Source organism: Anser cygnoides, chromosome 2, assembly GCF_040182565.1.
Source record: "Anser cygnoides isolate HZ-2024a breed goose chromosome 2, Taihu_goose_T2T_genome, whole genome shotgun sequence".
NCBI classification, from domain to species: domain Eukaryota; kingdom Metazoa; phylum Chordata; class Aves; order Anseriformes; family Anatidae; genus Anser; species Anser cygnoides.
In genome coordinates this window covers 25,976,913-26,002,221 of record NC_089874.1, presented here as the reverse complement: position 1 = coordinate 26,002,221, position 25,309 = coordinate 25,976,913, and the positions used below count along the sequence as shown (strand labels likewise).

At 46.7% G+C, this 25,309-nt stretch overlaps 3 protein-coding genes across 8 annotated transcripts in view; 1 reads left to right on the top strand and 2 right to left on the bottom strand.

Moving 5' to 3' along the window:
- LOC106039669 (probable acyl-CoA dehydrogenase 6) overlaps window positions 1–11,362 on the bottom strand; it is a 96,938-nt gene extending 85,576 nt beyond the window's left edge. For 3 of the 5 annotated variants that reach the window (XR_010829125.1, XR_010829126.1, XM_066991731.1), the window contains exon 1: window positions 11,090–11,348. Coding sequence is in view for 2 of the 5 variants with exons in the window: in XM_066991731.1 (XP_066847832.1) it covers window positions 11,090–11,221 (132 nt within the window). In the remaining 3 variants the exon portion in view is untranslated. Of the gene's footprint in view, window positions 1–10,547; window positions 10,609–11,089 lie in introns of those variants that run through there. The other 2 variants (XM_066991730.1, XM_048054472.2) reach the window with 2 other exon arrangements.
- Window positions 11,363–11,446: 84 nt separating this feature from the next.
- On the bottom strand, window positions 11,447–14,607 carry LOC106039641 (guanine nucleotide-binding protein G(I)/G(S)/G(O) subunit gamma-11). The gene is made up of 3 exons (XM_048054480.2): window positions 14,418–14,607; window positions 14,164–14,267; window positions 11,447–11,699 (listed from the first exon to the last, which is right to left on the bottom strand). The coding sequence occupies exons 2-3, from the start codon at window positions 14,257–14,259 to the stop codon at window positions 11,574–11,576; spliced, it is 222 nt and encodes a 73-aa protein (XP_047910437.1). The 5' UTR covers window positions 14,260–14,267; window positions 14,418–14,607; the 3' UTR covers window positions 11,447–11,573.
- Window positions 14,608–17,638: 3,031 nt separating this feature from the next.
- TFPI2 (tissue factor pathway inhibitor 2) lies at window positions 17,639–23,678 on the top strand. 2 transcript variants are annotated; one of them, XM_048054479.2, is made up of 5 exons: window positions 17,639–17,947; window positions 18,040–18,219; window positions 18,637–18,816; window positions 20,085–20,258; window positions 22,550–23,678. In XM_048054479.2, exons 1-5 carry the CDS (start codon window positions 17,866–17,868, stop codon window positions 22,648–22,650), a joined length of 717 nt encoding a protein of 238 aa, XP_047910436.1. In that variant the 5' UTR covers window positions 17,639–17,865; the 3' UTR covers window positions 22,651–23,678. The 2 variants fall into 2 exon arrangements, with proteins under 2 accessions (XP_047910436.1, XP_047910435.1); XM_048054478.2 differs by having other exon boundaries at window positions 17,654–17,947; window positions 22,547–23,678.
- Window positions 23,679–25,309: the final 1,631 nt, after the last annotated feature.

Genomic DNA, 25,309 nt, shown 5'->3' with positions numbered 1-25,309 from the left:
ACACCAACTTATTTAGTGCACTTTCTTCTGGTAAAACAAAATCCAATATTACGAGTCTGTCTGAGGTTTGAAGTAATCTCAACAGCAAGGCTGCAACCTACCGCTTCCTCTTTCAGGATACACAACCAGTACAGGCTGATTCACTGAAGATTTCCAGGAAGTTTTGCAGGACTTTTATCTGGGGATTTTTTTTATTTTTTTTTTAAATCACTGATTGAAATAATGGGGCTAGCCACCCAAAACTATGGGATTTCTCTCTCAGCCTCTGGCCCACACTCCCTGTCTTATAAAAATGTACATGTTTTTCTTGGTGTATCTCAGTACTTACCTAGGAGACCTACGTAAAAAGTAACCCACCACTATACAAGTGGTCCTGTCAAGGTGGTACTAGTCCTAGAGGCTGCCAAAATACTTCCCCCTCCTTGCATGTGGAAGAAGGCCAGACTCCCTTGTGCTCACATCATGGGAGACCTGGCATTCAAATACAATCTGCAGATCTTACTCTGTATTCACACTGGGCTATTCAGCTAAATGTACAATTTAACATCCAAGCAAATGACTGCCTATAGAGTTGTCACTGAAGAATTTGCCCTATTTGAGTATGGGATTTGGGACCAGGCCTCAACAGCAACATGGAAATTTCTGTACTCGGAGCTACCATCAGACTCTTGCTGGGAACAAACCAAGAAAATGTTTTCCACAATAATACAGGGTTGAACTGGAAAAGTTCAATTTAAATGCAGCCATCCGTTTCATGACCCTGTGAAAAACACTTGGATTTAAAAAAAAAAAAAAAAGTCCTAGAAGCAGAATAGCTAGATAATTAAAATAAAGAACAAAAATGAAGCAATTCTGACTTCAGCTTTTTTAAGCAGCATGACTCATTTTACAAACCCAAAACCAACAAGTTCTAAAATTATAATTTAGAAGGCAGTTACTTTTAAAGTCTTTCAGAATACTTTCAAGCCATCACCAAGATATTAAATCATGACATAAGTGTAGCAAAGAGTATGGGGGAAAGAGCAGGAAAAAAACACAGTAATTAAGTATCCATCTAACCCAAAACTTTACAGGCACTAGCAATGAATCTAGAGGGAGTGGTTTAAACATTCACATAAATGTTTAAAAAAGAATGCTTTGATTTCTTTCTGTATTTTTCTCTATAATTCCTAAAAATATTTTTTCAGGACATTTAATTATTGTACTTAGAATTTTCAATCTTGTTTTCCCCTTGTCAAAAACAAAAATAAACGAGGAATTACCATACATATCCACATCCTTTTAAAAAGCCTTTACTGAACTTAAAGGAAAGAAATTAAGAAATTCCCCCAAGTTTCATCACTGTTTTATTTTCCTTCTCTTTTTGTTACACCTCCCCCCCCCCCCGCCCCATTATAGTCGAGGATTTACATGCCTAATATGAAATGTGACTGATTTAGCCCTCGTAAACAAGCTCACTGATAAAACAACAAGCACATTCAATAAAGGAGAGATGCACAGACTGAAATTCATGACCTAAAAAGTAATCAAACAGAAACCCTGCAAAAATAAGCTGTAGTAAACAGCAGGATGGGCTGTTCTTATCAGCAGCTTTTTGAACACTAAATGAACAATTGTGAGCAAGAAATGAGTGGCTGGAGGACAACTTTGAAAGGGAAGGCAGGAAAGTTGCTCTCAAAACTTTGTACTTTATCCACCAACTTTGAAGAACGTGCCAGACATTCATACACCAGGCAGGACGTCCGCCAACAGCCACCCCCTGAAAACATCCAGACCTGGGAGGGTCTAAAGGCCCATACCATGATGTCTTGGCCTTTCAGTTCAGTTTGGTCTCCGCAGCTTTCTGCGCGTTTCATGTGCAGAACCAACCGTTCTGAATGACATCTGCAGGACAAGATGTGATCAGCCAGGCGAGAAAAAAAACGCTGGATGAAAACAACCCTTGAAACGAGCCAGAAGATACCACTGAGAAGGAAAAGGAAAGCCAAGCCATATAGACTGTGCGTATATATATTTAATTCCTTATCTAAAAAGCCTTCCATAGACGTTTAAACACTTCACTGGTTTGACCCCTGCTAGTGGAACCACCCGACTTGGTGTCAGTGCACAGAGCCAAGGTTAGGCCCACACCGCAGCCCCTGCGCTGGGCCTGCGATTCTGCTCACCGTGCTGTCTGTGGCCTGCGTTGCTTCGCTTTTATTCTGCCTGTAGATGTACCAAGTGCTTGACAGAATAAAACAGCACATCAATCACGCTCATCAGACACGTTATATATACCCCCTCCTGTGCATGTGGGTACATTTAATCATAAGTACACACACTTCAGATCATTCAGCTTTCCCCTTTTCCCCTTCCCAATGGGCAGCATTTGAGCTCAAGACATTAAAAGTTAAGGAGAAAAAGTCACTCCAGCTCATTGCTGTGAAGGTGGTTGAAAAGGGCAGATAACACGTCATTGCTAGCACCTCAGGTATGTTAGGATACTTTTACTTTTGGTCCGTTACGGCACAGTGAGGGTGAACAGGCCTGGCTCACGTTCGCCCTTCTCCTCTGCCTTTAGACATAGCTGTGGCCAGAGCTCAGCTTCCAGAGGACATCCAGCGGGTTCAAAACCAATACTCAGTAGACTCAGAGAAAAGGAAAGCAGAAAAAAATCCTGAGTGCTCGAAAACGTAAGACAGAAATGGGGAGACGTGTTTAAACTTGATTAATTATAGCACTGTAATTCCTTTTTGTACCTTCAATTAAGCCATGCCACAGGCAACAAGGAATCATGCAATCTGCTACAGCACTGGGTACTAAAGACTGCAGAGATCAGCCAATACAGGAACAAATTGCTACTAAATTAAATTTTCCCTTTCCCAAAGGGAAAAAAAATCAGCAGAGGGAAAAGCCCTATAACATAAGACTTGGCAGCATTTTATTATATAATAAAACATACCTGTCCCTATCTATTTTATTTCCAGCAAAAAAAGCAAGAACATTATGAGTATAATGCAATTTCTTCTGCTCTATTCATTTGGCTGTAATTGGACACACTTCTGTTTAAATCACTGCATTTCTTCGCTTTCACTGTGATACAATTCCCTACCGCATACATAATACATAAAGCAAAGCTGATTATTGTTTCAGAAATTTGAATACTGCAGATCTTTTGGTTCGACACATCTGGCTACAGTTTTTAGTTCAGGAGGCAAATAAATAAATAACTAAATCAACAACAAAAATCAACCCTGAAACAACCATAAAGCTTTTGCCACTGCTTACCTAAAACTTAAAAGCCTACGAGTCCTCCAAGGAGTGCAGGGCTGAGCAGTGCTATCCCTCTACCCTGTATGGAGAAGGTAGCTTTTGTAACCCTGGCACATGCTGTCACCCTGTGAAGAAATTGAAAGGTCCAGTCTAAAACCTGGGAGCCCAGTCCAGCTTAACCTCTCCTGAAGAATAAGATGCTGAAAGACCAGCTCTAGCTGGGGAGGAACCTACATGATCCTAGCTGACCCTCCTCCTTCCTTGTGTCCTTCCCCAACCCAAAAGGACGCGCACACTGACAAACCCCTCCTGCACACACCTGAGAGTTTTTGCAGTCCCTGCATACTCCCAACCACAACACTCCAACAACCTTATTCAGCAATATGGTAGAAAATGGGAGGATCTCAAAATTGCCTCCCTTTCTGGACTCCAAGACCTGCAACTACCATGCTGAATCCTGTTCTCCAGCAAAAGTAGGAAAAGGAATACATCTGCAAAACCTCCTGAGATCAGGAAAGTGCTTATGTGTGTATGTTCCAGCGAATTTCTCAACTTCTTTCCTTTGAACCCATTCAGGTTTTATTTATTTATTTATTTAATTTATTCCTCTGTCTCATTTGTAGCATCTGCTCCATCCTCCATTCAACCATCATTCAACATAATGGGCAATGCAATATGCCATCAAAAGGAGCATTTCTTACCCCTGATACTCAGCATCATCGGGTTTAAGCTATGATGGACTCTGTGTTCTTCTCGGACAATAAATTATGTTCCTTTTTACCATGACCTTTTTGCAAAAACTGTAAACTCTCCCAGGGATCTAGACAATATATTCACACTTCCAGTTCCATGATATTCATGGACATATATACCCTGTATACAAAAACATAATCATGTATAGCATCCAAGGAGAGGCATATAAAAATATAATTTCTACCTGGGCAGAGAATAATGCTTTTTCCTCATTACTGCCACAGTATTTTCCTCATGTCTGTCCACAGCCAGAGACAAGTCAGGCTTCTCTGAATCTCTGAGTTTTGAAAATGGAACTCTACTTAGCAGAAACAGAGTTTCTTGGTTATGAAACACAAGAAGATTTGAGGAGAATACTTAAAATATCAGAACTTTTATCCATACAGCTACTTGTTCCAAACCCACTGCTGTGCTATCCCTGCGACTTACATAGTTATTAATGTGAATGCATAAAGCTCATTTTTGTTCCCTCTCTTTCAGTCAGAGGGACTTTTTGTGCACATGTGGTATCATTATGGTGAAAAACTAGATCAAAGAAACTCCCTTTTCCACCTCCAAACAGCCAGCACTTGACTAGATTCAGACTCAGCCACAGTGACCACAAATGCTGTTCCTAAGAACTGTGATTATTCATATTTGGCTCTGGATTACACCCCTGCATGAACAAAACACATTATCAGGCCACCTCTCCACTGAAAAGCATTAGGACATCATGAAAATGTGGGTTTCCAACGATGGGTTCCAACCTGAAAGAGGTGTACCCCTGGATTTTATCCATCTTTGCCACCCACACTGCTCCCCATGACAGGGCCCAGAACTTAACGCTGTACCTAGGTAGAAGTGCAATGTGAAAACTGGGTAGCTCTTGGAGAGACTGGTTGTTTTGAGCAACACTGTATGAAGTGCTGGCTGGCTATACAGTTTGTCCAGACTGACGGACTTCCTTCTTCAGGAGACCTCCATTAGCAGAGCTTCCAGGTGTTCATGGTGCTTCTTCATCAGTCAGGACCAGAAGTGGTGAGCAGCATCTCCTGTAGTACTTCCAGGACTTCTTAGTGCATCACTGGGCCACGTTCAGGCAGAAGTATCTGTGCTGTTACACCTGCACCCAGAGAAACAGCCCTGGGCATAACAAGGTTTACTGACTGCACCCAGGTGACCCACATCATGAATCCTTAGATAAAAGAGAATATATTCAGAACTGATACTAACTCCCCTTTTGCCTTTACCTTCTCTTAATCTTGCATCAAAGAAGAAAAGTGTTCTGTGGAGCTATTCAAAGCATGGCTCCGCACATGCCAAATTGCAGATGGAAATAATGGAAACCCACCAGAGACTCACAACTTATGCCATTTTATAAATGTGCTGGCACTTAAACTATGCTCATCACCGTATCAGCTGAGCTGGGGTATCCTCACAGATTAAAACAGCTGACCTCACTTGAAGGACTGCTAGTTCTTAATACTGATTCATCAACAAGAGGTTTGGACTGTCGTCTCAACCACAAGAAGCTTACACAGAATCTACTTACCACATTGCTCCAGCACCATGGGAAACATTTTTACTCAGCGTGTGCCTGTTCCATCTACTTTCCATTTATCGTTTGCTTTGTGGCTGGGATAAAGCTAAATTGAAATAAAACATTCCACATTTCTCTCCAGATGAGGTGATCTACAGCTTACCCTTGGGAAGGTTGGTTTCTTCTCAAGAATAAGGGAGGTGTTCCTGATTTTCACTTCTGTCTTTGAAAATGCAATCATGACATACATCCTAGTGCCCATCCCACTGCAAACTCCTAACAGCAACACTTGTGACCCCACCAAATCTGCCTGAGAAGCTCCCTCTCAAACACTGTAGCACTGCTCCAATCCAGCCTCCTGCCCACAGCCAGTTTTGGGGGTGCTGGCAGAGGAGGAAGAGGACTCCTGACAAAATCCTGTTGGTTCTGCAGTGTGCCGGAGACCAAAGACCAGCAGGTGTGGTCAAGGGCGCATCAGAGCACCTCTCCTACCACACTCCAGCCTTTCAGTCCTTTAGCTTTCATCAAGCTTACTCTCCCCAGGTTCCCAGGAGCAGACCATCCACCAAGAGCAGCTTCAGGTTGGACAGTTTGGCTTCCCCATTGCTTCCTTCTCCTCAAAGCCCAGCATAACTGTCTGTACCTTGTCATTTCAGATGTTTCTGGCACTTTCAGGAATACAGCATGCCACCCGTACTAGTTTGCCCAACCTCAAGTTTACATGGCATATTTTGAAGCCTGCAGTACATAAAATGGCAGATTGCAGCTAAAATGATATTTCTGGAAATACTTAAAATCATTAAGCTTGCCCTGACTTACTCTTACAGACTAACTAAGGCTCTAATTTTTTATGAGAAGTTAAAAACTAATCATCGAAACCCATCTGAGGGAACACAAACCTCAGGAGATGTCATCACAGCAAGTGACCTGAGATCGTTTGTTCTTAAAGTAGGTTGGTAATACAACAATTGTTGACTAGATGCACAAGCCTGGCTGTAGGACAGAAAGTAACTTTAAGCAGCACACCAAGTATCTTGGAAGTGTCCTCGCATAATCCATCAGTGCTCACCTATCAAACTTGATCTTCAGGGACTGGAGCCAGAGGCAGGTTTTCACACTCCCTTTGAGCCTTAACAGGAAAAAAAAATCTGCCAGAAAGTCAAAGTCCAGAACAACACAAGCTGAAAGAACGGCTTTCAGAGCACTATGATACCTGGCTGGGAGCTGCTATGTTCATCAGTGTGCCCACAGGGCAGGGGGAAGAGATTTAATCACACATTTCCACGCAAATGGGACCTAAAAAGATTTAAACAAGGTTCTACTTTCTGAATGGTCATGGCACAACCTATGTAAAACACAGACATTTGCTCAGTCATAAACTGCTTATTAAGACAGGATTTTAGTTGTCTGAAGTGCATACCTGCATTGCCTACTCCAATCTGGTGTGACAACAATACAGGATAATAATAGCTGGAGTTGAACCACAAAAATATCCCTCAGGCCCAGTTCTCCTGCTAGAAGATGCTCATTGAGGACTAAGTATACGCAGTGGAAATTTGTTCTCACACGAATTATGTTGAGGGGGACAAAGCAACTGCAATCTCACATGCACGCACTGCTCTGGCACTGTGCAACAAGTAAACACGTTGCTTATTAAACTGCCTTTACTGCATTTTTGCTACACAATGAAGTATTTGTATATTAAAAGACATTCTTCTGGTGATTGGAAAAAGCTTTCTTCAGGATCTGCTCGACTGTGCTGAAGCTCGTGTTTTCCTTCTCTTATTCTCCCAAACTCTGATTTAAAACCAACTCTTTGGTATGGCACTCCTGAATGCGTCGGTGGTACCTCTTATCGCACTGGCATATCCCAGCTGCCCCTTCCGATAGCGACAAAAATCAATTGCGAAAATTTCCTCTCTGTTAAATTTCAGCCAAAAATTCTTGGCAGGAGGGAATGATATTTCTGTGTTTATTTATACCAGCAAGGGATCTATCCCCAAAATGTTTACAACATGTTTCTGTCCGGCACAAGATGACACAGGCTACTGCAAAGACCCCAGAATCTGGGGCTCCATATTGTTTGCCTTGGATAGAAGGGCACTCAGTGCAAAAGCTGTGAGGCTTACTAATGTCACATTTTTAACTGTCTCCTTGCTTAACCTTCTACCTCAAATGCATGATAAATAGTGTTTTAAAATTAGAGGTCCCAGTCAGGTATTTTGCAGCTTCTTTTGTGTCTTTCTTCTCTCCTTTTCTCCCTCTCAATTTAGTGAGAAAGTAATTTTAAGTGATTTATTTGTAATACCAGCAGCAAACTACCTGGCTGTTCCTTACTGTATTTTTGTGATCTGCTATAAAAGATGAACAAGCCAACTCCATCCAATACTCTTCAGTATTTTGTAGAATGTCAGAAGTAGACATATGATTTTACAAAAATTATAAAGTTTACTGCAATTTTACTAGGAAGTTATAGTGAAAATCAATATTTAATTCAGCTCTTGCATGTTCTAATATGAAGAGGCCTTAATTCCTGTAAAAATATCTGTATTAACGGACAGAAGCTCATGATGCTGTTAATGACTTGGGCCAGACATACAACCCAAGTGTGGCTAATAAGGCCAATGGTGCCCTTTGGTGAAGTCTCACTTTCACCTGAATCCCTCTTATCCTACAGACATGTAACACAGCGTAAATAGACCAAGCCAGCACCAGATGCAAAATGAAATCTCATTTATATTAGATGCACCTCATTCGAAATATATGTCAATCCTTTTCAAACCTATTTCCCAAAGCTTCTTACTACTAATGCCAGAGGAAAACAAAAATGGATATGTGCATGCACATATCATATACATATATGCACAGTTATGCATACACCTAAAGTAGCTTAAACCTTTTTACTTCAAGCCAGTTATATTATATTACTGCACTAAACTGTAGGATACCAGTGCACTGTAAGCATTGTTCAACAAGGTAAGGAAAAGTTACATTTTCAATTTCCAAGAGGAAGGGTGGTGACCTATAAAGTAGTAAAGGAAACCACTCACAAGGTTATTTCAATACCCTTGCTAAAAACAGCTCCCTGGAATTACAGGAGTCTCTTCCTCATCCTGCTCAGAACAATTGGAAAAGTACAGATCATTTAAAATACATTAATTCAATAGATTAAAAAATAAAATAAAATAAATTGAGACAAAAAAATAACAGTTCTCACTAATGGAATTGCACTGCTCATTTCTTTAATTTCTCTGGTAGTTGCATCTGGATTTGTCTAGTGGAAAGAGTGGCCCAAATTACATAACCATTAAATTTAAAATGCATTACAGATCCTGAGTGGTCATCCTCTCCCAAAGAGTTTACTTTTCAGTTTATCTTAAATTCACAGGGGACAGGTTTAACTTAAGCCAAAATAAACACTGATTGCTAGAAGCTTTGGGGTAAACAACATTAGACTGGATTTGACATAAACTAGTGTGGTGGTTTTTTTCCCTATATGATCAGACAAAAACTGAAATAAGGGTTATATAACCACTTTGTAAAATACAGGACAAGGATGAAACTGGTTTTACGATGCTGATTGTAAGTTTTTTTCCAATACGTGCATCATGGGCACGCATGCAGTGACGCAGCATCAGCTTCCCTCTCAGCCTGCTCTGCAGTTCTCTGCACTAAACCCAGAAGGGCAGGGCATACCGTTAGCTGCACCCCAAGAAACTTGTGGACAGCCATAAAATAAAAGCATGCGAAAAAAAAAAGTCCACGTATTTGTAGCACATGACAGAGCAGCAAACCTCACACCAGCAGATACCAATGCTGCCACTTTTCCTCCCCGTTTTCATCCGACCGCCAAGTTGCCAACGCCTGAGATGCAAAATGTGCAGCTTAATCCTTTCCTGACAAAAGAGGACCTTCCAAACCCCCCAGATCTAGACGACTGCCTTCACTAAAGCCTTGGCCTCCTTCTATTTCGGAATGCCACGGATCTGAGATAAGGCAAAGTGCAACGATGAGCGGTATTTGCTGTCCTCCCTGCACATGCAGGAAGACCACAGCAAAAGAAGAGGTACAGCTGAGTGACACAGGTCACAGGAAGGCAGGTGACTCTGCTGACTGACAGACAGACAGACAGACAGCCTCAGCACAAGCCTGACGCTGTGGTATTTGCAACACAAGCCTGTACTCGGCATCCAGGTGACAGGATTCACTTGCAACATTTTTACTGATCCTTCCTCTGCCAGCTTATTCCTGCTTTGAACAAGGTCCAGGAGTTTAGATTAATGAAACTAATTTGTTAGGGAGCAGACTGGTTGTGCACCAGGTTTCTTTGTATTATACAGAAAATGAACAGACAACTGCAAAAGTTCAAGGCCGAGAGGCCTAGTTTTAGTCATAGAAAGCTTCATGAATTAAATGGCCTTTGCAATATCCTGTTTCAACACTGGAAGTATGAAAGTCAGTTCAAAAGAAAGAGAAATCTGAAGTAAGAATCGCATGAATCAGAAGTAGCCGCACTATTTTTTCTCCACAGTGCACTGGGAAAGAGGAGAAAGTTGAAAAATGATCAATTTATCCATGAAAGTGTAAGATTCTTCATGTCATTTTTAAAAGCTTCCATCAAATTCATAACAGCACAGCTCCCAAGTCACAGGGAGCTGACATCAGGCAATCCAGCGTGCCCTGTTTTTAAAAAGCTACGGAGCAAGACCCGGCAGGAGCTGAAAGTTTATCTCCAGGCACATCAGGGACAACCCCTTACACTTCATCATGCCCACCTCTGAGCGCACATCAGGCTTGCTTGCATATGGCTGTTATTATGATAATGGTGCTTACTCCTTGTGGTAGGTACTGAACTTCAGCACTTCACTCACCATAGTTCACAGGCAGATTTCTCACATACATGCAGCTCGTCCCGTCCCATCCCATCCCATCCCATCCCATCTGACTTCCCCCAGCAAGCCCTCCCCGTCTGCCCCAACACAGCACTTTCTACCAAATAAATAAATAAAATAAATAAATGCACCTAATTATCTAACTTTGACAGGTGTGCTTCATCACACTTTGGCCTTCTGCAGGTGTCAGTGTCCTCACTGTTGGGAACAAACAGAGTTCACCAGTGCCACCACCACTTCCAGAGCTGCATTTGGCATTCAACTCCCATTTCCCCTTACCCAACGTGCCTCCTTTCCCCTCGATCCCTGACTTAATTTCACAAGAAAACTAACTCTTACTCCCCTTAGCACCCCTCTAGAAACACCACCGTGGCAAACGGGCTCTGTCCCGGCACTCGGCATTCCCGAACACAGCAGTGGGGGCACGGAGCCTCCATGTCCCGTCCCGGGCTGCCGTTTCGTGCCCTGCCCGCTCTCCTCCCTTCCCTCCTCCCTTCCCTCCTCCCTTCCCCCCGTCCCTCCGGCGGGCGGCAGCCGGGCCCCCGGGCGCTCAGCCGAGGAAGCCTCCGCGCTGCCGCCGCCCGCCCCTGACGGCGGCCCGGGGCGAGGGGGGGGGGAAGCTCCGTCCGGAGGGGGCCGCGGCACCGGCCGTGCCCCTCGCCGCCCCCGGTACCTTCCTGAGGGCCGCCCGCAAGGCGCCGTGCTGCGGCGTGTCGGTGCCGTGCCCGCGGTGCCGCCGCCCGGAGCCGCCGCCGCGCAGGGCCGAGGCCCGGAGCGCCCAACGCCCGCAGCCCCGCAGCGCCATGGCCGCCGCCGCCTGCCCCGCTCCGCCCCGCGGAGGGCCGCTGCCTGCTGCGGGGGGCCCTGCACCGCCCCGGCACGGCTCGGCTCGGCCCCCCGCAGGCTCCCCTGCCCGGCCGGGGCAGGCCGTCGAGGGGCAGGCAGGTTTTTTTAGTGCCGACCGGCGTGCCCCCGGTAAACAGGTGGCGAAAGCGAAAGGACCCGGCCGTGCGGAGGGAGCGAGGCGAGCTAGGCTGCTTTCAGATTTATTTATTTTTTTGTACGAAAAAGAAAGAAAAAAAAAAAAAAGAGAGAGAGAAGAAGATCTGCTCCTGAGCGTGGAGGACAAGGAGCGGCGGAGCTGGGGACCGGCAGCCTCAGGCGATGACACAGCCTCCTTTCTCCTTGAAGGGGTTCTTGTCCTCCGGGACGCCCTTCACCAGCGGGTCCTCGCCCGACCGCTCCTCGATGTAGTTCTTGATCTCCTCGGAGCACTTGGACACCTGGAGCGGGGAACAAACACATGGCAGGGCTATGGCCAGAGCTGGTGGGGCGCATCCCAGCCGCGCCACGGTGAATTCGCATCTTTCCCTATTTACCTGCCCATTGAACAGAGGTGATCTGACCACAGAGCCAGCACTAAGCGTGTGTACTCTGCCTCCTTCCACTTTTTCACGGCTTGATACTCACTGAAGGCATGAGCATCACTGGAAATGTGTATGCTGCTTGGAACAGCAGTTGCCTCGTAGTTAAACTTACATTTTTTAAATAGCCAGTATAGTTTTATTAAGCTGAGGACCACATGCTTTTCCCCCCAGCATGTCTTATAGTCAACGTGTTCAGGCACAGCAAAATCTCAGTTCTACAATGTGGTGGTATCTGTTTTCCAAGTATACGTAACTTCACATGTTTTTCTCAAACAAAACATCCAACAATGATTTTTCGGTGGCAACTCAAATCCCCACCCTGCAGTTCTATGGGAGCAACCACACATTTTAAATGGTGGTCAAGAACTAGCTAGGAAAGAATGTACTTACAGGTGACCTGGGGTTAATTGAAACAGCGGTTAATAAAATACCCTTCCGCGTTAAGAAAGGGCATAACACACGTGACACGTTGCATGCCATTCACAGCAAAGCAGCACCCAGTGGGGCAGGCCTGCACAGACACCCGCCTGTGAAGAAGGAACAGGTTTATTTTTGTTCTCAGAAGGCAGCGCATGCATCAGGTGCAGCCACAGTGGGTGTGGAGCCTGAGGGCACGCAAGCGAGTCCCACCAGCTCCAGAGGATCCCTGACCACACGCTCCTGCCATTTCCCTTCCCTGTGGCGGCAGAAACTGTCCTCAGGTGCCTGAATGTGGGACATTTCTAAGGACACGCTCCCAGATGTGCCCTGCTTCTGCCCACAGTCCCTGTGCAGACAGCAGTCAGTCAGCACTTAATTAAATTAGAATTCATTAAATTCTAATTTAAGGCCCGTTTGTTGCCTTCCTTGTAAATTGTATATTACTGCAAAGGCAAAATGATGGCAACAGAAACGGTGAATTTACTTGCAGTATCACTGGCTCTAAGCTGTCAGAAATAACTCATGGTTAATTCCACACCAAACCATGCATGGAATAAGACCTAACTACCTCTAGCTCTCTCACGGCAGAGAAGAATGTGGACCTGCAAATCCCATTACACTTGTGCCTTGCTCTGCTGTGCCTTGCAAACCCATTCCTTTGAGTCAGGGCACCTTATGCCATGGTGTAGCTGTAAAGGTATAGGAAGAGGTCAAGAAGAATTTCGGTAAACATTTGCACTTTTGGCAACACGAAGCGTGGGTTCTGCACTTCCATGTCCCTGTAACACCTGTAACGGAGCTACCAGGGGACTGAGACAACTACTACACAAATTGCATTCTCACAGTGAAACTTTGTATAGAGCATTGGTAAAATTGAGGACATCGTCTGTGCTTTACTACAGATGGTTTGAAAATACCTATTTCCCTAAAGTCTTTTGGGTTATTTGGAATATTTAGGTAGGGTTTTAAAATTGTTGTTATGAAAATCAAAATCTATACGTCCTACAGCATATATTTCGGTTGCTTGGGAACTCTCTGAGGGATAATCTAGGTGTCTGTAGTACTTGCATGTGCGGCCCTCAGCACTGCTGGAGCTGTCACCCGTACCACACCTAACGTGTACACCCACTCATAGCTAACTGGCACCTAAAACGTAATTGTGGCTTTCTTGTTTTCTGGGCTAAGTACCTAGAGCTAATTCGCATGAATAATTCCACTGATCCCCTAACATAAATGCGCATTAGTCCTAAATAGAAGTGTTTACTTAGATGAGTTTGCTTCTGCTGGAATGCAGAATAAGAAAAAAAAGAAAAAAGTTTTATCATGGAGCGAGATCAGTTCTGCTCTTCCACGTATAGAAACCGTGCAGAAATACTACAATAACAACAAAGATCACTGGAAAACCAGTTCGCCCGTGGGAAGAAGCGTCGAGGACGGAGAAGAGCGCGGTGTTTTCCGCCGGGCACGGCAGGACGGAGCGCGGCTCTGCAGCGGCACCCCTCTGCCCTCTGCCCCTCGCTCGGGCAGGGCGAGGACGGGCTCTGCTTCTCCTGCTCCCCCCGCATTGCTGGGGGCCGTGCCGTGCCGTGCCGTGCCGTGCCGCACCCAAGGCCACGGGAACGGCGGGTGCCGGTCCCTCGGGGCCTCCCCCTCTCCTCGCAGCCTCCCCCTGCGAGCCCGGTGCCAGCCGCACGTCGGGGCGGCGGCCGCCTCCCGACGGCCGGGGGTCGCTGGGGGCGACACGGGGGCAGAGCGGCCCCCAGCGCCCCTGCCCCTCGCAGGACCGGGCTCTCCCGCTCCGCACCGCCCGGCTTCGCCCGACCTGCCCCGGGCACCGCTCCCGGGGGGTGCCGGGCTCCTCGCCCCCCGGCCCCGGGGCCCCCCGCGGCCGCTGCCTCACCGGCTGCCTCTCCAGCTTGACTTCTTTCCGCAGCTGCTCCACTTCCATTTTCAGTTTGTCCTTCTCGCTCAGGTCCTCGATGTTGATGGCCGGCATGGTTTACGCTGCCGAAGCCCGGAGGGAGGACAAAAGGTTACCGCTGGGCAGCGAGGCCGGCCGGGGCCGGAGCCCCCGGGCGGGCTGCGGGGCGGCGGGGCTATGGGGCGGCGGGGCTATGGGGCGGCCGCCCCCGGCCCGCCCCCGGGCTCACTCACAGGGTGCCGCCGGGCTGTCCCGGCCCGTCCCGCTGCTCCGCGGCCGCCGCTTCCTCCCCGCCGCTCCTCGCACCCCTTCCCCGAGCCGCTCCGGCCTTTAAACCGCCGGGCTAATCCTCCCTTCACCGGATTAGGGCCAGCCGTCCGGCCCGGCCCCGCTCCCGGGGCGCCGGGGCGTTCACACCGGGGCTGCGTGCACGGGGAGGGCTCCGGGAAGGGTGTCCCCCTCCGGCCGGGGGGCTCATGCGGCCGGGTGCGCAGTCCCAGCGCTGAGCTCCCTTCCCTCCGCTCCTCCCGTCCCGCACGGTGATGCCGCCCGCATCCCTGGGCTCCTGCATCTCCTGGTCCGGGAGGCGAGGCAGCAGCAGGTGTTTTGCTTGGGCGCATTCCCCAGTATTCGTGCATTAAACCTGAAAGTGGAGTGGACTAAAAGGCTGAGAGGGGAAGGAACTGCTCCCGGGTCGGGTGTCCAGGCCAGGCCGGTAGGTTTGTCTGCAAGGCAGAGCTGCAGCTCTGCGTGAGAGGGCTGCCATGCCCGGCCTGCACAGAGCATCTCGGGTTGTGCAGCTGTGGTGGATGCTGAGGACTGGGGATGCTCTGTGAGAGATCTGATGGGTTCAGAAAGCACAAGAAGGAACTGAGAAATTCTCCTGTACTTTCATATACCGATGAGGTCTAGACCCCAAACAGGGGGATTGCTCTTGAACAGGCTGGTCCCTCCACCCAGTTTGTACAGCACCTGGCATCTCTGATCCTAGCAGCCGCTTTCCTATGAAACCAGCAGAGGCTGAATCTGCACAGCCACGACCCTTCACACTGAACAAAGCTGCAGGCCTGGATGCAGCTGTTAAAATGGGGCCTGTATGAATCCTTCTGGGTTTGGGGCACTGCAAAGGCCCCTGCAGGCAGTTCTTCCTCCTTTCCACCTCTGCCTATGGCAATAGGGACACTCCTTTGTCCTCTCCCCACCCACCAGATGTAAACAGCTGCCAGCAGTGCAACATTTACCTCCTCCTCCTCCACTGCTGCTCCTATAGTACCGCCAGGGTTTGTATCTGTTTTATTTTAGCCAGTCTATTAAATCAGTTCCTCTGCCCGTCCATCCCTCTGGCTGTTATCCCCAGCTGCTGGTAGGCAATTTCTACACCCCCACAACCCCCACTGGCAGCTGCATGCCCAAAGCCCAGCAGCTGCTGGTCCTCGTGCCAGCCAAAACAGCTGGAAGGAGCTGTTTGGCCTTCCCCAGCACAGCCTTTGCCCACACTGCGGGGTGGCTATACAGGGTGGTGGGCTGCAGGGGACGCAGGGGAACAGGGGCTGGCAGTGGGAACAGGAAAGTTGCAGCTTGCCATCAATAACCCTGTGGTGGAAAGCCTACAGCGAGCTGTCTGCCGGCTCTATCTACTGACTCTGCTAACTACGATTAGTAAAGGACTTTCTACCACTCGCTACATTAACTGTTTCTCTAGTTCATATATTTTTACAAATACTTTCCTAATCTAAGTGAACCCGATTGCTGCTACAGCAAAGGAGCAACTGAGTAAATGCTACACTGTGCTGCGGTATTGATGGATAAGTGAGTTTAGTTCAAACTTTGATTTGTGTGTGTGCATTCACTGAGGAAATGGAAAACGGTATTAGCATGACAGCATTCATTTTGCTGCTATTGTTTAAAGTGGTATTTCGATGGCTTCTTTTGCAATTCCAACAGAATCCGGTGAAAGCTAAAGGATGTTAGTCTAGTCATATTAAAATCACTTGAGAGTTCCCTAATATTAGAAAGATGCCCTTTTGAGTTTCTCTGGAAATAGGAAACGTGCACTTTATTTATTTAATTTCCTACTGAAGGCACCTAAGCTTTATTACAGTCACTGTGCATAATAAGCTTAACAAAAAAAAAAATGAGGACATGTTAGAACATATATATGTATGTTATATATATAAAACATGGCAGATGTGTCCTGTGGTGAAGCCTCAAAGCGTACTAGGGTTTTGTTTGTTTGTTGTGCTTTTTTGTGTTTCTTTTTGTTTTTGAGCTAAAACAGGCACTTATCCTTTGGCAATTGGAGATTTTTGAGAAAAGGAACAGTTCTGAAAGAGTACTGAGAGAGGTGCCATTTAGACCTTCCCCTTAGGTTTGGGGGGTTGAATTTGCTCCTCTTTCTTGCCTTTCTGGAAAACAAAATCTTGTCCGAAAACTAGGCGGTAATCCCGCATGATATAAGGAAAACTCTGAGAGAAAGTGAGTTCCTGAGATAAGCAGGGTGCGGTGAAGCCCTCCTCCTCACACTCCAAAGGACTGTGCCTTTGTCCCCGCAGGCCGTGGATTTCCAGGGCCCCGTATCGCAACTCGGCCACGGCAGCGCCCGCCTGGAGGTCCAGCACTGTGGCTGTGCGGGGAGAGGAGACTAACAGGAGATCAGATTAGCTTCTTGCTATCCACGGAGAGCACGGTGACTAATTTGCAGGCACTCTTATCTCTGATACTGTATTAAATCTGGAGTAAGCACTAATTAATGTAATGGCTCTCATAGATCAGAGAAGGAACGCGTGCTGCTCGCTGCTCACCCCTTCCTCTGCCACATCACACCGGCTTGCCTGCTGGGGTTAAAAATCTTCAGAATAACCCCAGCTGCGATATTTCCTGAAATCCAGCTCTTTTTGACCTACCCAGGGGTTTCACCCGCTCAGCACCACGGGTTTTCCAGGACAGCGCCTCGTTTCTGGGGGGATTCACGAGTTAAAGCAGCGTTAAAAGAGCGGCACCCGTGGGCGCTGTGTCCGGTGGCACCGGCTAAGCCCGTGCCCGGCCCGGCGGGGGGAGGCCCCCCCGGAGAGGGACCCCCGGGGCCCTGCCGCCCTCCACCGGGAGCCGCCGCGGCGGGGCCGAGCGCGGACCTTGGCTGCGAGCCCCGTCCCGGATTCCGTGATTAACAGGAAATCCTCTCCCAGCATCATCCCGTAACGTGCGGGGCACGGCAGGGGGAGGGAATCGGGACACAGCCGTGGACCCCGGCCAGCTCCCCGCCGCCCCCCGACGGCGGCTGGAGCAGCCCGGGGACGGCCCCCCACACCCCCCACACCCCCCCCACCCCCCCCAGCCCCCCCAGCCCCCTTGTTTCCTTCCCGGCCCCCCCCCGAAGGCGGGTCGGGGGGCGTCCCTGGGCGCCGGGGCTGGGGCAGGGGCGCATCCCGCCGCGCCCGGTGACGGCCGGGTGCTCGGGGCCCCGCTGCCCCGCTGAATCAGCCCTTCCCCTCCCACCACACGCGCAAGGAGGGAGGCGGCCCGGGGAAGCCGTCTGGGCGCATATAAAGCGCTGCCGTCGGGCCGGGCAGCGCCGAGCGCTCGCGGGACCCCGCCGCCCTGTGTCTGTCTGTCTGTCTGTCTGTCCGCCCGCCTGTCTCTCTGTCTGTCTGCCCGTCTCTCTCCGCCGCCCGCTGTCGCGACATGGCCGCCGGCCGCCGCCTCCCGCTGCCCGCGCTGCTGCTGCCGCTGGCCTGCGCCGCCCTGGCGCCTCGCAGCCTCACAGGTAGGGGAAGGAGCGGGCCCCGGGGGCGGCTGCCGAGGGGCCGGGGTCGCCGCCGAGGTGGCCTCAGCCCCGGGCGCTCGTGTCTCCCGCAGAGAAGCAGCGAGCCTGCCTGCTGCCCCCCGACGACGGCCCCTGCCGCGCCCTGGTGCCGCGCTGGTACTACGACAGGTACACGCAGAGCTGCCAGGAGTTCACCTACGGGGGCTGCCACGGCAACGCCAACAACTTCCTCACCCTCGACGACTGCGAGAAGAGCTGCTGGACCATCAAGAGTGAGTCCGGGGGACGGCCCGACGGCACCCCGGGGGGCGGCGGGGGGCTGCGGGGCAGCGCCGGGGTGGCCGGGGGCTGGAGGGAGCGGAGCCTTCCTCCCCACACATCCACCCCTCCCGAGCCGAGTAACTGCTGCTGCTGCTGCTGAGGGGCCGGAGGGAGTTGTGTCAGAGGAGACGCGAGGGATTTACGTGTTATTTTTTTAAAATACAATTTAGTTTTATAACTAGCAGCTGATGAACGCGGCTGATTCCTCCTGCAAAGTTTGTTCCGCTTTATTAAGACTGCAGGCTTGGGGACTTGGCCACAACCAGGATAGCAGCGTCTCATCTGGTGTCAACCTGCACCCATCGCTGCTCGGGACGGGGAGCGCAAAGGGTCGGCTTTCACTGAGGGTGAAACTGTTTTCGTTGCAGAAGTGCCCAAATTATGCCGGATGGAGGCTGACGGAGGACCTTGCAGAGGTCATCTAAAAAGATACGCCTTTAACTTGAGCTCGATGAGGTGTGAGGAGTTCATCTATGGTGGCTGTTACGGGAACGGCAACAACTTCAGAGATTTGCAGTCATGTGTGGACCACTGTCTGCCAGAGAAAAGTAATGGTTGTTCCAAGTTTTTAATAAACTAGATGGTTTGAAAGCGATACGAAGACGATACTTTATTTGGTATTTTCCTCTGGATACCCGTACAGCAGTGTTTTTGAAGACTTCTGGGAAACAGATGCTTATAATTTTCTGCAGGCTTTTGTGTGTCACTGGTCTCGGCTGCCTGCTACTGAGAGAACAAAAATGCTGTGTTAGTGTAGTACTGTGACCTTAAATTTGCCCACAGCAACACCCAGCGGGTCTCTTTCCTTCCAGAGTGCTGTGCCTGTGTAACCTGAAGGGCAGCAAGGTTGGAGATCGGTGTTGGGCAGGTGTCTGGGACACTGTGGCTGCCATGGGCAGGGAACTGATATCCCAATATATAGGAGCAGTGCCTTTATACATTCAAGCCTGAGAGATGCTGTTAGGTGGCTTGTGATTTTTGGCACTTGCCAGTTCAACTCCTGATAGAAGTTTTTTGCCTCATCTGACCACTGTCTCTCTGTACGAACCATAAAGAGGAAAGAGAGTAGTTATCTGCAGGTGACTATAGGCAAATGTTTTCCTAATCACCAGATTAACATCTGGTTTATCTTTGACAGTATCTTTGAAGAAGAGAGAGCTACCAGAATGGATCAAAACTGTTGCTGCCTATGCTTCATCAGTGCTTGATGAGAAAGTTATTTTTGGCTGGTGACAGATTGTCACCATTTTCTTAGGTGAATGCTGAATTATTTTTGATTTCTCTGTTGAACATCTAATAAATTGGTAAAAGGACTCCAGCAACAGAAGGAAGATTTTGCTGAGGCATTATGAAACATGATTCTTGTGAGAAAGATGGAGTGTTTTTGTACTTTTTGCAGAAAGTGGGCAGGGTTTGCTGGCAAAAGCATAGCAAGGGTAGACAAAATAGTGCCTATCTCATCTACAGAGGTAATTCCACTGGAATCATTGTTATTTTCCTGTATATAGATGTGGAATCAGCCTGCTGTCTAGACTATGTGAACATCACAGCTCTCCCATGTGTAGCACTGCATGTAGGGAAAGCTGATGAATTTCACTTGTGGATTAGTAAACCTATTTTCTGGGACTGTCTGGTGCTTTCTCAAACTCACAACTCACAGGAATAAGATGCAGTAAGTCTCTGAAGTCATTGGTAATGCTTGTGTCACTTCAATGGGAGTAATAGGTGTTTAGCCAACAAATTAATTGCGGGGTAAATTTTAATATACCAGGCATAAAAGTTGCAAAATTTTATTTCTTTTTTCCCCTTTTTCAAGCTGGTCCATTGCTATGCTATAGCCCAAAGGATGAAGGATTGTGTTCTTCTTCTGTGCCTCGCTATTACTATGACACCAAGAGTAAATCATGTAAGGAGTTCAAATACACTGGCTGTGGTGGAAATGCCAATAACTTTGTTACTGAAACAGATTGCTACAATGTCTGTGGAAAAGGTAAGTTTTTTTTTTTTCTTTTTTTGTATTTTATCAGACGAAAGCAGATAAACCAATCCAGATCTCAGTAACAGGTGTCCGGAGTGTTCTTTTACTCACCTTGTTGTTTTTTTCTTTTTTTATAAATGTATGCTTTTTGGAATTTGGAATTCAGTATTTTCAAAGGAAGGGAAAACTGAGATGCAACACTAAATCCTTCTGACAAGAAAAGTATGATGTGAGGTCATTAAACCATTGTTGAATGAGATGTGGAGAAAGGTTCTCAAAAAGACTAATTAATTTACTAGACCACACAAGGTATCAGTCTTTAAACTGGTCAGTACCAGTGAGAAAACTAAGGTCTCACTTTCTTCTGGATACTTTAAAGTAGGATTAAAATGAGATGTGAAATCAATTTACTTTTTTTTTTTTTTCTTAGCATTTTCAGCAGTCACCATCCTCTCGATTCCCTGCTGCCTGTTCCCATTTCCCGTTCCCATTTCCCATTCCCATTACTAAAGATTCCTGCTTCATCACTTGTGCTGAATCAACTGTTTCTGTGTGGGGGGAAGGGCTGGGAAAGATGATTGACTTTTTTTTTTTTTTTATATTGGTTTATTCAGATCAGCTGCTGGTTGTGCTTTTAAGTCAAAACAGTTGTGCTTTTACCTGCAGTAATATGTTCATACCAGCTATTACAAGTCTTAATACTCTAGTTTAATTAATTTGATATGTAAATCAACAACAGAGAGAAAAGCATAATTATATGTTGTTTCCCAGAGCAGTCAAGCAGACAGAGCACAATATTTAAAAAATGATACTAGTGGGGAAAAAAAATTAAGGCTGTATCTAGCACATATCTAGCCTTAGAAAAAAATAAAACACCAATCCCAGCTCTTTTTTAAACATGAGATATTTACAGTGTCCAAGTATTGCTGTATTTAAGATGTGTAGAAGGCTTAAGTCAGGAGAAGATCCTCTAGTTCTGGGCTTTGAAATCCATGGCTGTTGAAGCTAGTGGCCATGGAGCTCCAGCAGGGCAGGGGTTTTACCCTGAGCACAGTCCTCAGAACTGAAAATGCTGTCTGCCAGTTACTCATGGCAGTAATATTTCTGTGGTTGACAAGTCTGAGTGTGTCTCTGCCATTCTGGCGTTACAAGGCAGGCTTTAATAGCGTGCTAGGTCTATCAGAGATGCCAGCGATTACCTAATTTGCACCTATTACTACCTGGGGAATGGCAGGGCCAGGCTCCAGCCTAAGCGTGCAAAGAGAGAGGAGGCAGGAAAATGCCTCTTCAGCATCCTGCACACACCCAGCCAGGTTTGCTCTGGGGGTTCTCCCTCGCTCCCTCTCCTTATGGAGGAAAGACATTAAAAAAATGTTATCCACCTCATTCCTGGTGCAACAGATTGCAAAGCCCAGAGGATCGGTTATAAGCTTTTTCACTAACTTGGGTATTTCAAAATTCAGGAAGGCGTGGTCACCCAAAGGTCATAGTTGAGGCCATAATTAGTACTAATTAATGCTGAGCTATACATATTAATTTGTATAGCTTGGGAGTGTACAGCAACATTAACCAAATCTTTAAGGCAACTTTATCCACTTCTCTCCTGCTCCTATAGTTCCCCTCCCCAGTATCTTTCCTGTTACCTTCTTGAGTCTAAAGATGAGATCAGTTAACCTTCCTTGTGCAAACATGCAGCTGCTGTTTACATTGATCTATAGCTTTAGGAGAGAAAAACTATCTGATTAATTTCATTTTAGAAGATTATAGGAGAAAAGAAAACAGTTGCATAAGCTCTTCTGGAAATAACCCGACTGCTGCCTTTGACCGCTCCACAGCATCTGTGTGAAACGTCATTCAGTGCAGGAACCCAAATTATTTTACATTTTCACCCCCCACAAGCACTGGTTATATTTTAGACTTTGCCCTGTTTTTGCCCAAAGAAATGTAGTAATAGTTTGTTGTTGGTGGTGGTTTTTTTGTTTGTTTTATTTTATTTTATTTTTTTTTTTTCCCCAATTTAGAAAGGTGTTTAATCCCATTCTGGTGTTACCACAGGGCAGCTAGAACAGGAAAAAGAACAGCAAAACAGGGGCCCAGTGCCAAAATGGAGGCATTCTAAACCTTGCAATGTGTGAGAATAGGGTGTTGAGAATACATTTTGCAGTTTCTGACATGGCTGTTATTATCAGGTGAACAGGTTTAACAGCACAATACAATAAATAAATAAATAAATCCAAAAAATGAACAGTAGTAACAATTTTGTCATACTGCTTCACTAACTACTTTCTTTATTTTCTTAGCAGGGAGTCAGAAACCAACCATGAAAAAGACAACAGATGTATTCCGCAGAAAGATGATGAGAAAACTGATTAAAAAGCCTCAGACACGTAACCTGAAGTCTTAAACCTAAATGCGCACTTGAATGTTTGAAACACTTTCTTGACTCCACTTTCCTCTTTTGTAACATAGTTTCCACACTGTTTTATACGTTGACATGTAGTTCTGTCTTTCAGAACTGCATTTTTTTCCAACTTACTTTTTATAAAGGACTGCATTTAATAGAAGCAGAATGAACCTAGGTTTGGTTCTTCTACTCTGTTGTATTCACAGTAATACTTTGGTAAAGCCACGTATTTAGATTTCCATGTTTTTATGGGGGAATGTTACTACTGCCTTGGGAGAATATTTCAGCAGTTACAAATTAATTAAGATTTGAAAAAATCGATTGTCTCTTAGTATAACTAAGGAGAATGCAAAGCTAAATCTCTGCAGTGGATTTTTTTTTTTTTGGCATATTCTGCTTGCTAAAGAAAAGGAATTTTTCACAAGAGTATTCAGAGGCTAGTAGCCCTGCCATTTTACATACTTTGGCACTATCATTTCAGTAGACTAGCCTTCACAGTCACTTTGGTAGTCAAAGCTTTCAGAAGCTTTCATAATGGTGGAAGTATAAACTTTAAGTCTGGTTCATCCCATGGAAGAAAATTGGGAATAGGGATACTTTGACAAGTACTCTGACAAAGGCAATGAATAAGCTACGTGGATATTAAAATGAAAACGTAGCCATTGCTTTTTCATGACATTTGAAATTTCAACTATGTTGTGCTCCAGATCCTCTTAAGGAATAAATCAGCATATTTCTATTGATTTTTTTACGGGGCCACACTGCTTACGTTATGAGGGTCTTGTTATTTGTGTTTATGTGGCGGCTGTTAAAAGAGAAAAACAGAAGCTTCTGCAAATCTCGTGCAATCCCTATTTTGAGGAACTATTGCATTTATTTTGTTACATTATGCCTGTGGTGATATTATTGCACCTTCTTGTATGTTTTATACTTGAGCCACGTCTGAATTTTGATTAATTTCACCTACAGTGTTTTCTAATATGAATCCATAAGTATTGTTAATAAAATCTTTTTTTTTGGAAAAATAAGAGCTTGTCCTGTCACATCATTCTGTTAATTACTGTGAATTAGTTGCATACACCAATAAGTGTAATGGAACCTACTATTTACTAATTATGACTAGCAGAGTTTAGTTGTCTCTGAAATCATTTCCTTACGCTGAGGTTTTCATGTGAAGGAAGCCTGCAAGTTGCACTGATGTCATTCATCCGCAGCAGTTTTTATGGCTCAGTTGGCTGCATAAGGAGCTGCTGTCAAAAGCGTGCCTAGCTGAGACAATCTGCTGCTGGGTGTCCTGTAAGACATTGCGCTACCTGAATAGCTTTTGTGAGGGTAGCAGGCTATTTGCATGAAATTACGTCGGCATTTGGTTAGAAAGTTTCAGGAGTGTGCTTTATCCCCATTTCAGAAAGGGAACATGCTGGCAAAACTAGTCAAGATTTGGTTTTCTTACTGATTTTTCTCTCAGCCCTGGACTTGCGATGGAAGCAGTCAGCTGTAGTGCTCCTACCAGTCTGTTTCTGGTTCTTGACCTCAGAAACAAACCCCACCTTACTTCAATGAATCCCTCAGCCTAACCCTGTCCTGTGACTCAGCCCTGAGGAGGAGGCAATGCCAGGGGCATGCTGGCCTAACACCGCCAGGATTTTGGCTAGGGCTAGGGCTGCTTGCTGAGCCCCAGGAGGCTGCTAAGGCTTTGGTGCTCCCTGGGGAACACAAGGCATGCTAACTGCGGACACTGCCCCCGTCCCTTCCCTCGGGCTGTGAATTTCAGTGGTGCTGATAGAGCAGCAACCCAGAGTGTCCCTCTGAAATATTTCTAGATGCTTGGCACTGTCATTTGGGAAACACCACCTGCATTTATTGGAGCTTGTGGACTGGGGTAGAAACAGCAGCCCTTTTCAGAAGTTGCAGTTCTGTTTAAACACTTTTTAGCTGAAGAGGACGACTGTCTTTTAACAGCATGACTCTGGGATACATGTTTGAGAAATGGACTAATCCTCTTTATCACTTGGAAATATCTTAAGGTCAAATGCAAAAGTGGACCTGGGATATAAAGAGGTTGTTGAGGAAAATGTGGGAACTGAAGCCCCAAAGTCGAGAACTGCTCCATCTCAGCTTATTTCTTGATGTCAGTGCCTGGTCAGATACAACATGTCCCGGACAAGGTGACACCCAGGTGGTGTCTCATCCTGGCAGGGATCCGAGAGGCTGATATTCTTCTGCTTGTGGCCAAATAAAGGGCTTAGCAAGAGCTGACTTGATGGGCTGGGCTCCATCCCCACCATGTCAGAGGCAGCTGCAGTCTTCTGTTGTGCGGCTGCTGCACACGCTCTTTCTTTTCTTGCATAAAAACATAGTTCAAAGTCTAAGGTCCCTTTTCTAGGATACTCAGTGAAATATCAGAGGCTTGGGTTTGAATCCCTTATCCAACCAGTGTCAGACAGGAATTTAACCTAAAACCTAAGGTTTTATTCTTGCAGGGTTTCCTGATGGGCAGGCTGTAGAGCATTCTGGAGGACTTGGGGAGAAGACCAGGGCAGAGGCCATAGAAGCTCCTTTCAGTCTCTTAGGAACACTATTGTGCCTTGTATAAATTGCACCTTCTTTTGAGGTAACTGCCTTAATCTCTTTATTTTCAGCCACAAAGAATTTCAGC

Coding starts and splice junctions, on each gene's coding strand:
- LOC106039641 (XM_048054480.2), bottom strand. CDS start 14,259: ATGCCGGCCATCAACATCGAGGACCTGAGCGAGAAGGACAAACTGAAA. Junction 11,700..14,163: donor TCAAGCTGGAGAGGCAGCCG/GTGAGGCAGCGG, acceptor TCCCCGCTCCAG/GTGTCCAAGTGCTCCGAGGA.
- TFPI2 (XM_048054478.2), top strand. CDS start 17,866: ATGGCCGCCGGCCGCCGCCTCCCGCTGCCCGCGCTGCTGCTGCCGCTG. Junction 17,948..18,039: donor GGCGCCTCGCAGCCTCACAG/GTAGGGGAAGGA, acceptor TGTCTCCCGCAG/AGAAGCAGCGAGCCTGCCTG. Junction 18,817..20,084: donor CCACTGTCTGCCAGAGAAAA/GTAATGGTTGTT, acceptor CCCTTTTTCAAG/CTGGTCCATTGCTATGCTAT.